The 12,463-nt window shown below is 46.9% G+C and overlaps 1 protein-coding gene across 9 annotated transcripts in view; it reads left to right on the forward strand.

Moving 5' to 3' along the window:
* The window catches only part of BCL6B (BCL6B transcription repressor), a 184,184-nt gene extending 172,799 nt beyond the window's left edge, over positions 1–11,385 (forward strand). For all 9 annotated transcript variants that reach the window (XM_069645459.1, XM_069645486.1, XM_069645417.1 and 6 more), the window contains 3 exons: positions 6,633–6,763; positions 7,675–7,812; positions 9,251–11,385. In XM_069645459.1, the coding sequence (XP_069501560.1) occupies positions 6,633–6,763; positions 7,675–7,812; positions 9,251–9,385 (404 nt within the window). In that variant the 3' untranslated portion in view covers positions 9,386–11,385. The remainder of the gene's footprint in view (positions 1–6,632; positions 6,764–7,674; positions 7,813–9,250) is intronic.
* Positions 11,386–12,463: the final 1,078 nt, after the last annotated feature.

Consider the following 12,463-nt stretch of genomic DNA (forward strand, 5'->3'; position numbering starts at 1 on the left):
TTGCTGAAATTTTCAAATGTCGACGATAGTTTTATCATGTTGTACCTTTTGTATTTTTGTTAGACTCATATGCTCAATGTGTTATAAATTGTATGAATCATATTTTAGATGTTCTACAAAGCCTTGTTGCTATATGTATATCCAATAAACAAATTTAAATCAAATCAAATCAAATCAAAGTGAAGCAGGCATCTGGGCATCCGTCCCAGGTGAGAGATTGTGCGGGTCCTCTTTCCCAGCGTTCCCCAGTATCTGCTCCCTTTAGCTTCTTAAAGAGAAGGACAACCATGTAAGATCCCCTTAATTTCCTGGTTACTGAGAGATTCTGCAAGAGCAAAGATTTCAGGAGTTAAGGGTGACACTGTCCCCGTGGTGCTCAGGTTCGAGCTCGATCCTATCCCGGAGAGGTCCTGCCAAGTAACCAGAGCTCAAGGTCTGCTTTCCCGGCTGCTTGGGTGACACCTCTGGCCCGCACAGGCTTTGGGCGCATTTGGGAGCCTTAGGGAACTTTGAAGATATAGGCTGCAGAACTCTGTCAGTTTCACTCCATACGTTCTAGGGCAAAAACTGGTTGCAGCAGTGAGTTGCCGTATGCCCCATACAGGAGCCACTACACTTCTGCTGTGCAAGTTACAGGCAGGGAGACACTGAACCTGGCACTTCTACCTGGCGACACCATTTCGCAATGGTGGTATACGTTGATTGCCCGCCTCTAACAAACACATGCTGCCCATCTGTAAGATACCCCTACCTTCAAATGGCACACATAACCAACATGGCCAGTACCCCAGCCATGGCAACATGGCCAGTACCCCAGCCACCCCTTCATTCCTACAGACCCCAGGCCCGGCATCAGAGTGGTAAATGGGGCCAAGCCTTCTTGTGCCTTAAGCTTGGGGGGTCATGTGGGTTGACCCCCACATAGGTCATGTGGGTTGTTCGTAACAGGCACCAATGCTATGTTATTGGATCATTAATGACTGGACTTCTGCCATTTTGCTGGTGCTTCTGGAACGGCAAGAGACGGGATGGGTTAGAGAGGATTAGGATGGAAAGTTAGAAGCAGGGGGAGGAGAGCGCGTTTGCTGTTGCTGTGCTATTGGTGAATGCAGATTGGACGAAACAAGACTCTTTGTCCTGATAGGCTTCAAGGTGTTTTTGGAGGTGGGGTGTTAGCAAGACATGGTGGCTCTTCTTAGTATGAATTGTGAGTTCACGCAGTGTCTCCGTCATATTCATGCCTGCATGCATGTCATTTGCTTTTAGGTTGTGTTCAAGGGTGTTTGGCATTGTGTGTTACATTGGTATGTATGGATTTGGTGTTGGGTAAGGTGGAAGGCTGGGAGTTTAGTTGGTTCCTTTCATTGTCTTTCAACAAGGGGAAGCCACGGGGTGCCTTCAATTCATCTGTTCCAGCGGTGGGACTGATGGTTCACCGATGCCTCTGTAATTAGACCTGGGTTGTGGGCCTGTTTCACAGTTTATGTTGTTTGTTGTTGTTGCTGTTGTCTATTTACTTCGTGGCATGGTAGAAGATTATGACAACTAAACGGATCGCCCAGAAAACTGGAATGAGGGCATAGACTAAAACAAATATATACAGCAATAGATTGTCTAAAGATCAACAGGTTTCAATGGTGTAATGGAAGAACATTCCAACCTCTGCGGCCTGGACTGAGAAGAACCTGCCTCCAACCTTTTGGTTTTTAACTTGGGAGCGAGTACCAGGGAGGCCTTCTGAGAGCTCAGATTCCTAGATAGAATATTGCTTAGTAATCACTGTCTCAAGACAGTTGGTTTGGCCCTAAACGAGCCATCTGTCCGATTGGTTGCTCAGCTTCGTGCCTGTTCAGTGTCTGTCATATGTGCCGGCTCAGAGTTCTATTATTTCCCGAGGGGCCCAATGGGGTCCAGATGTGGATATTTCTCTAATTATGGTTGGATTTCATAGGGGGAAGTTACTTTCTAAGGTCTGGTGAAGAGCCAGGCCAGGTGTGTTTTCTGGAAGGAGGGTTGGTCCTGCCGTGTGCAGATTCCTTCGGGCATCCCGCTCCAATGTGTGGGGGTCATGGCGGAGGAGGATTGGCCTGCTTGGTGATTCCGGTTGCAGTCAGGGCACTGCCATGAGCGCAGTATTGCAAGATCTTGGTGGCCGATACTCTCCAACATGAGAGCACCAAAGGTGCACTCAACATTTTATGTGTTTGTCCCCCCAAACCCCAAGAGGGGACTGTCTGGGAAGTGTTTAAATAGAGGTTTGGGGATTGTAGAATTTCCGCATCCATCTATTCTGATGTATGCAACGGCAGACGCAGCTTTTGGTGCGGGGGTTAGGGCGAGCGGCTCCTGAGGGGGCTCCAGGATTCTCTAAATGAGTCGCAGTGATTGTTTTATTCACTCCATATGTAACAGATGGACTTCTTTTGTGCTGTATCCTGTGCTTTTTTTTGGTGGGACTATTCCGTTCAGGAGCACGGAAAACACCATCCCGTCTGTATTTACTGGCTCCTTTTCCAAGGTTTGTGTATGTTGGATATGGTGGTGTGCTTGTGGTGTGCTAGGTCACTGTTTTGAGTGTACAGAAAAAGAATTCAAACGGAAAACAAAATGCTGTTCAGTTGTTGTGAAAAAGGGGAGAAGTGTTGTAATCTGTCTTTGTAGTGAATCATTACAATGGAATGTAAATGGAGTGGAATGCACGCGGGAATGTAAATGGAGTGGAATGCACGCGCCTACAGAAGTGCATTGTATGACTTGGGTGACGTGCCTGAGTTCTAGAGAGAGTCAGTTGGTGAGTGCCCGCCGGGTGGGAAGCCGGTGTCTGTTCTCCTACGTGTAAACCTGTACTTGGAGACATTAAAGACATAACAGTAACTGGCGATATTTTTTGTGGCGACATTATTACATGGAACCCTGGTGGGTATCAGGTAATAATATCGCCACATATATGGTCGCCGTAAATAATATCGCCAGGAAAATGTCGTGGCAATATTATTTGGGTGAACATATATATGGCGACAGGGGCAAAAAAAAAAAACATTTTTCCATGCAATAATGTCGCCTCAAAAAACGACAATTTTTCGGCAATATTTTTGCATGGCGATATTTTTGTGGAGAAATTATTACATGGAACCAACCGGTGTATATTTTCAGTGGAAAATGTTTGCCCCAATAAAGGTGCGAGCAACCGAGGATAGCAAGTAGGCCCAAAATAATGTAGCGGGAGAAAAGGTTTTAAATAATGTGAAATTATGCATTTTACAGCACCATTTTGAAAGAAATTGGGTAAAGAGCCAGGCAAGTTACAATTAGTTCTCTAGGGTAACACGTGAAAAAACAGTAAATGGCATTTTCAGGTACAGGTACATTTTCGAAATGTTTATGATAAGGCTGCATCCACAATCTATCTATGCCAGTAATGTTCACTCTAAATCACTTCATAAAGGTGCAGTCACAATCCATCTATGGCAATAATGGTCACTGTAAATCACTTCATGACAGGGCGGTCACAATCCATCTATGCCAGTAATGTTCACTCTAAATCACTTCATAAAGGTGCGGTCACAATCCATCTATGGCAGTAATGGTCACTGCAAATCACTTCATGACGGTGCGGTCACAATCCATCTATGGCAGTAATGGTCACTGCAAATCACTTCATGACGGTGCGGTCACAATCCATCTATGGCAATAATGGTCACTGTAAATCACTTCATGACGATGCGGTCACAATCCATCTATGGCAGTAATGGTCGTTGCAAATCACTTCATGACGGTGCGGTCACAATCCATCTATGGCAGTAATGGTCACTGCAAATCACTTCATGACAGTGCGGTCACAATTTATCTATGGCAGTAATGGTCACTGCAAATCACATCATGACGGTGCGGTCACAATCCATCTATGGCAGTAATGGTCACTGCAAATCACTTCATGACGGTGCGGTCACAATCCATCTATGGCAGTAATGGTCACTGCAAATCACTTCATGACGGTGCGGTCACAATCCATCTATGGCAATAATGGTCACTGTAAATCACTTCATGACGATGCGGTCACAATCCATCTATGGCAGTAATGGTCGCTGCAAATCACTTCATGACGGTGCGGTCACAATCCATCTATGGCAGTAATGGTCACTGCAAATCACTTCATGACAGTGCGGTCACAATTTATCTATGGCAGTAATGGTCACTGCAAATCACATCATGACGGTGCGGTCACAATCCATCTATGGCAGTAATGGTCACTGCAAATCACTTCATGACGGTGCGGTCACAATCCATCTATGGCAGTAATGGTCACTGCAAATCACTTCATGACGGTGCGGTCACAATCCATCTATGGCAATAATGGTCACTGTAAATCACTTCATGACGATGCGGTCACAATCCATCTATGGCAGTAATGGTCGCTGCAAATCACTTCATGACGGTGCGGTCACAATCCATCTATGGCAGTAATGGTCACTGCAAATCACTTCATGACAGTGCGGTCACAATTTATCTATGGCAGTAATGGTCACTGCAAATCACTTCATGACAGTGCGGTCACAATCCATCTATGGCAGTAATGGTCACTGCAAATCACATCATGACGGTGCGGTCACAATCCATCTATGGCAGTAATGGTCACTGCAAATCACTTCATGACGGTGCGGTCACAATCCATCTATGGCAGTAATGGTCACTGCAAATCACTTCATGACGGTGCGGTCACAATCCATCTATGGCAGTAATGGTCACTGCAAATCACTTCATGACAGTGCGGTCACAATCTATCTATGGCAGTAATGGTCACTGTAAATCACTTCATGAAGCTGTTCCCACAATGTAGGTATGTATGGTGAATGTAAATCCCTTTCATAAAGGTATGGTTTGCGATACGCATGTAATGGTCACTGTAAATCACTTTTCATGAAGATACAAACCAGACTTTGTGCAAATAATTTACAAAGTCCATACTGGCAACAAAAGTCATCCACACTTGCTGCTTGCATACAAACATGCATGCAATCCATTCATTGTATTCACGCTGCATACACATTACCATGCAGATAACCACACACTCAGTAAGACACAAAATCCAGCACTAGAATGCACATGCTAGATACACCACCCACAGATTCACTCAAACTATTGCGTGCACATAAGCATACACACACTACATGCATTACATTCAAACAGGCATGCACGCGCACAGTACAAACAGTTATTTTTTTCCCTGTGGTCTTCTCTTCTGTTCTCTGCTCCCTGCAACATAAGGCTGAGTTGGTGATGAAGTGTGATTTAACTTGTATTCTTTGGCTGACTTTCAGTCATTGCGGGGACAGAGGGGCAATCTCGTGCCAGCATTCTGAATTTTCTGTAGCTTCCTCAACAGATGCCCAAGTAGATGTTAACAGGTATTTAGTATTTCCATCAAATTCCTATCCATCGAATGTTTATCCATCGAAATGTATTAATTGAATTGCTCTTCCATAAAAAAGCATATTCAGTGAATGAATTTCAATGGATAATTTCGATGGATAATTAGGGTTAAACTTAGATTTAGGGTTAGGGTTGGGGCTAGGGTAAGGGTTCGGGCTAGGGTTAGATTAAGGGTTAGATTAGGGGTGAGATTAAGGGTTTTAAGGGTTAGATTTAGGGTTAGGGTTGGTTTAGAGTTAGGTTAGGGTTAAGGGGGGGTGTGGGTTTAGGGGGGACCCCCCCACCCAATATACAATAAACACCAAAATGTTACACAGAGCTGACTAGTGCTGAAATTTCAGTACTCGACAGCACCATGTAACGTTTTAACGTAAAATATAAATGTACAGAAATGCTTTTTTTACATTTAAAAGTACATATCCATTGAAACTTGCCCATTCCTATATTCGATGGATATGTTAGACTTTCGATGCATTTATTTTTGTTGGATTTCAGTCGATGGATTGTCTTTTCGATGCATTATTTATGATGAAAAGACCATAAACCATGTTAACGTAATACAGCGCTGATTGCACCCAGAAAATGGTTGAGGGTTCCATGTTGAAATATGAGGAAAAGCAGTCTGTGTCTGTCTGACCACTGCAGTGGCCTAGCCCGAGTCTTAAGTGTTAGCGAGCTATCCATCATGATTGTGAGGTTTGTGGCTGTTTCCACTCTTCTCCGTCTAGGGGTGAATATGGGGCTGTTGATTTATTGGGGCGAGATCATGATTTCCCTTTTGTTGGGGTGTTAGGGTGTGATCCAAAAGCCGGGTGTCGACATAATTCTCCAGTAACTTGGCTGATAAGGCATGTTGGAGATGATTGATGGTTCGATGTCGGCTGTCCGGAGGTCCCGAGATACTAATCTTTGCCCCAGGCATGTGTTAATTAGTGATCAATACCAGGTTGCAGGTGCTTCTGAGCCATGATAGTGTTGAAGATGTCCAGTGGGCAAGGATCTGTTGGGAGCCCACTCTATTACTCATGGCCACTAGGTTGGTAACTTCTGGCTTTACGATAGGTCTTAAGCTGCTCGGCTTAGGCAGGATTGGATGGCTGAATACGCTCTAGACAGTGGTTGCTATGTCAGCTGTTCAACCACTTTGTGACAGCTACTCACTAAATTGTACCTCTTTTCTTTCTCCCCACACCCCAATCCAGAAGAGAAGCCCTATAGATGCAGCATCTGCAGCGCACAGTTCAACCGCCCGGCCAACCTCAAGACGCACAGCCGCATTCATTCTGGAGAGAAGCCGTACAAGTGCGAAACCTGTGGCTCTCGCTTTGTACAGGTGCGGGGAGGACTAGGTGCCATCTTGGCATTTCATCGAAGTGGAGAAATAGTGTGGCAGGGCTGCTGACTAGAGAAAAGAATGTTGGAGCATATAGGGGGACAAATTACCCACAGTAAAGCTAGGTTGTCGTGTCCCTCTAGTTATAACTGGCGAGCATTTAGTTTACGTATTGTGCTCAATTCTAGGTTTCCACACCCATGCTGCCATGGGTTTTCCCCCCCAGTTCCAAGGCCTTTTTTGGTGATTTTGGTATTACGCCATTCAATGCCTTCTAACGTTTTCTGTTTCATTAACCCCTTAAGTGTCAAGGACGAGATATCTCCTCCTTAGCAACAGGGAGGTAATTCCAAGGACGAGATACCTCGCCCTTGGCACTTAAGCGGTTAATTTGGCTGGTCTGCAAGTCCCACCAAGAGCATTAAACAAGTCTAGACGCCACAAAAGCAGTATCGTATGCAGGTCTGTGGGGTTCATTTGCGTGTTTTGTGAGGGTCTCATCCGCAGTATTCGGTCCATTCTGGGGACCTCCTCCAGGGAACTCTGGTGTTGGTGACATGCACAATATTGCATCCAGCGAGTGCTATATGCTGCAGATGCCTTGTTACGGGCATTTCTGCAGGGGCTTCGCCGAGTGTTGCATGGGTGCCTCAGTATTCTGTCCAGTGCTGGAGGCCTCATTTGGAATATTGGGTCCACTACAGGAGGCGCCATCACGGGAAGCACTGTTTCCAGTTTGAAGTTAGAATAGATTTGTGCCAGGAGACCGGTGACCCAAATGCTTCAAGGAAAGAAACTATACACATGCACATGGGAGCAAAGAGGGCGGGGGGGGGGGATTACGAGAGATGAGCATATGAGGCTGCCTGGATAGTCTTTCCTTTATTTCTTTTCTGCATTCCTCGTCACAGGTGGCCCACCTGCGCGCTCACGTCCTGATCCACACTGGTGAGAAGCCGTACCCGTGCGAAACCTGTGGGACTCGCTTCCGCCACCTGCAGACGTTGAAGAGCCACATCCGCATCCACACTGGGGAGAAACCTTACCACGTGAGTGCCACCATAAAGCAGAAGACAGAGCGCATACTACACAATGCCACGGCACAGGTAGACCCGCTGCATATGTCAGTCAGTGTTAGATGATGCATCACAGGCATAGGCACTGTACCAGAAGTGGTGCCCACTATCACACTCTGCACCAGAAGAGTGCCACCAAACATCAGACCACACAGACTACACTACTAGTGCCACAAAGTATCAGCCCCTGATGACAGGCAATATACAAATGAAACCTAGCCTCACACAGCCGGAAAGGCCCTGTAACCCGGAAGTACCCTCCCAAGTTCAGATCAAAAAGAACTACACTGCACAATGAGAAGCTACCACTATTCGGTCTCAGGGATAGGCACTATACCATGAGTGACATCCATTGTCAGTCCACAGGGATATGCCCTGTACCTGTGAATGCTGCCCAATACCAGACCACAGAAACATATACTAGACCACGAGTGCCACCAATGTTATACCGAAGCATTAGGCTTTCTGCTCTGCAAGTGGCACCTATTATATATTTACTGTTCTATGTAAACGCGACCCATGTTGGACCACTGGTATACACAGTCTATAGGTAGAGGTGCTGTACTAAGAGTCCGTCTCATTGTGAGGGCACAGTTCTGCACATTGTCACATGGCTATGGCGCTTAATGTCAGACCAAGATATAAGTGCCTCCAGCGTTAGCTGGCAGTGGACCACGAGTACCACCCAATTTCAAACTACACGCATAATATATTAACACTAGGTATTTATATAGCACTTCATGGCAGATACCTCATGCTTCTAAGCGCTGTAAAAACAGCCGGCATTGTTACTCAATTTAATGGTACTCATTTTATTGCCCTCAGACGAATGAAGGGGCGAGTAGATCCTGCTAGAATTCAAACTTGCGATGGGCAGAGTTGCCTAATGCCAGAGGCAATCACTTGACCTTTGCGGACGTTGATGTACCAAGAACACCACCCAAGGTTGTCGCGGGAGGATAGCTCAGGGGCAACGTGCTGGCCTTGGAAGCAAGACAACACGGAACACCACGGGTCCGCACTTAGAAACCTCTGGGTATTAAGCCCACTATAAATAAGCTATCATATCATTATCATATCAGGTTAGACCGTAGAAACTGGCACATTGCTACCCAACGTCAGAACACAGGGATAGACAGAGTAGCAGGTGATTACCACCAGGATTGACACCATCATGTGATTTTGAAACCAGACTTGTGACACATAGTGCCAGAGCACAGTGAGACGCATTGTACCAGCAATACAACCGCACCCACTAGGCAGTAGGCACTGTCAGCCAAGTGCCGTCCACGCTTCCACTGCCTCATGCCCACCAGTCATTCACGTTCTGTGCCCCTAAATTTGTGTGTCCTTACCGCCTCTCTGCAACTTGTTTTTGGGATCACAACACACTGTCCATCATGTTTTTCAGTGCGAAAGGTGCGACCTCCACTTCCGACACAAGAGCCAACTGCGCCTGCACCTGCGTCAGAAGCACGGCGCCATCACCAACACTAAAATACGCTACAAGGTTCTCTCTGGTCCGTTTGCCACAGCTTCCTACTGACCGGCAGGAGGGGTTCGGTCACAACTACCACACGTCTGAATATCCATGCCAAGCCCATGTGCCAAGCGTATGCTCCTGTCTTTCTTCACCAAGTTGATGTCTACTTGTGGCTACTTTCCGACGACTGCAGCGCACTTACTGTTCCTGCCGATCCGCTGGACGGGTCAATTCCTTAACGCCAAGCTATGGTGTCATGCGTAACTTTTCCTGGGACGTGCTTATATCTGCAAGTCAGATCATATTGTATTAGCATGCATGGCCAGAATTCGTCTCAGGTCTACCAAGCTCTCCTATCCAGACTACTCTTATTCCCACTGTTCTATTTTGCTTCAAAACAAACCTTAGGTGAAAATCTGGAACCATAGACCAGGCTGGCTACGAGCCAAAGACTGCTTCCTTCCAGGGATCTCCGTGTGATTTGAAAAAGGCAAACCTTTTTCCAGTTTTCCAAGGCACTAAACCTAGTCTGTGAGGACAGACACTTGGTTTTACAGGACAAAGTAAGCAAATGTCTTACACGGGGCTGAACAAGGACAGGTCTCTACAATGAAAGATATAATGTGGCGCTCTGCATAAGGATTCTGGGAAAACCACGGTTTATTCTCCGATCCCGAAACTACATGGAATGCTGCAGATCTGCTGGACGGGTCTCCTATGCACTGACAGGAAGAACTTAAAAGGCCACCGTCGCCACTGCGCTACAACCGTGGGCCTGCAGAGCAGGCTTCCGGTCTGCAAGTTGGGCAAGTCTCTGACTGGACTGCCACACCTCAAGAAGCCTGAAAACAAACCACTCAGCAAAGGCACAGGCACGCGCAGTCTCACAGGAAGGAGTCGCCATATTGGAATGGGAGGAAGCTTATTTGCTTCAATGGAATATTGGCAGGGACACTGACTTTTTTGCTGTTTTAAAAGCACTGAAATTTTAAAAATACCATAGGCAAGAAATGCCCCTCTTTCTATAGAAGATCAATTGTAAGATGTACATGCTTTATTAATTACAGAATATCTTGATATGGTATGGTAACTTTTAGCAATCGTAAGGGTATTTTCCGTTAAAAAAAGCAGCATCGCAGAGGCACACTATCATGCATGGAAACCTGGACATTCCCAAAGGAGCCTGTCGAACGGCCGTGGACATTCACACCAGGTACACATACCATGTGATTATGTCCCAGCCATAGGGGCGTTGCAATGCAAGGCCCCGGATGGAACTCTCTGGGGACTGCCTTTGCAAGCATAGGCCGCCTCCCTATCTACGCATCTCTGCGATGAAATGCTTTCTGTCCAAAAACCAAAGGCTTTTGTGTTTCATCGTGGCTGCCATGTAAAACAAGCTCAGCTGGTAAACACAAGTAAAATCCTGATTGTAGTTATGGGTTACACCAATGGGAAGGACGCTGTTACGTTCCGCCCTGCGTCCTGCTACGCGGTGACGCAGGGCGTTCCTAATAAAAGCCCCGCCCCCACGCTCGGGAGGCAGTTCCGGGGCAGACCATCCACGCGTGTGTGTGTGCATCTTTGCTGCTCCCGCTGGAGCTGCGCCACAGGCCGTGCGGCCTATTCCGGCTACGCCAGCCCACGCGCGCACGCCGCGGGCAGGATCTTAACAGACGCTATCCATTTGTAGGATGTCTTGATACAGGAAGTGACCTCGCTGCCGGCAGGGGGCACTGTCCACCCCGCCAATGCTACCACTTATTTTGACTTGTTGGGATGTGCATGTAAGCGGTGAAGGTTCTGCTAGACAAGTAATACCTAGCTTTAGAGTGATTTCCGAAATGGCGAAGCAGCAGAAAAATACATTTAAGAGAGTAATTTGCAGGACAAATGCTTTTGTTGCAGAGGAATTAAACAATGTTTCCCTCTGCTACTTGTATTGCATTATTTTGTGATGTATACGTGTTCTTGAATGTCAGGCCACTGGCTGTAAGTTTAAAGGCTACCCAAGCCGTTCCTTCTAATGCTGGGCATCACACTTATTAAACAGCTTCCAGAGACTTAATGGCTCCGACTTTTTATGTTATGTTACATGGACATGTGTACAGAACCACACCACCACGGGGTGGCTTCCTAGTTCTCCGAGCTGTCCGGAAGTCTCTCTTGCTGGCTGCACACAACTGGATTTTAGCTGGTCATAATGCCATACAGCAGGCATAATTACACAACTCAACAATATGAAATAGCAGACTCTTTACACGGACGGCGGTAACCATGGCACTATTAGCGCCAAGGTTGCCGCCGGTATTTTACTGAGTCCGCCATAGTGAATGGCGGAATTACCGCCCTATTCCAAGGTGTGTGGGGGCGGTAATTCCCCATTCACCACGGCACTTCCCCATTCCCATTTTTGCCCCATAGGGCTCAATGGGAATGGGTAAGGCGGTAATTACAGTACTGCAAATTGCGGTACCGTAATTACCTCCAAGGTCCCTTTGCGGGTCCCGTCCTTAACAGATGGTAAAACCAGCCGTTAAGGTAGGGTCCCACAAAGGGACCTCGTAGTAAGGCGGTAAGGGTTTACCGGCACTGGTACCCTTACCAGTACCGGTAAACCCTTACCGCCATCCGTGTAATGAGGTCCCAAGAAGCCCAGGAAGCTTAGCTCTGCTTCTAGGGCAGATGCTATGCATGGGGTGGGCCCAGCGGAGGCGCGTCCATAACCTGATGTGCCGCATTACCGGTTAGGGAGGAGCTCAAGGTAAGTGGCCTGCTCTCTGGCGTCCCGGTAGCCGAGGCCCTCACCATGAAGCAGGCACATTCTCTTGAATGCGCACCATGAGACGGTCATGCATGCCGCTGGACAGGAAGCGGGGAGGGGGGCCATTGACACTTCTCCCTACTTTCAGGCTCACGCTACCAGGAGGCCATTGTCATGGGCAACTATGCAATCATCTGGGAAATGCAATAGGAAAATATGGCAAATTCGATTAGGGCATCTTCTGGGGCAGTGTGATGGTTCATCTTTCTGGAGGCTTCGTGACAATCTTCTTGGTGATATTGAAAGATGGCATGGAAGATCCTGTTGGGGTAATATAAAGTGGTATGAGTCACCTGTTTGGTGGTAACGTGAAAGTG

The sequence above is a fragment of the Ambystoma mexicanum genome, chromosome 1p, assembly GCF_040938575.1.
Source record: "Ambystoma mexicanum isolate Mex_15411 chromosome 1p, UKY_AmexF1_1, whole genome shotgun sequence".
NCBI classification, from domain to species: Eukaryota; Metazoa; Chordata; class Amphibia; order Caudata; family Ambystomatidae; genus Ambystoma; species Ambystoma mexicanum.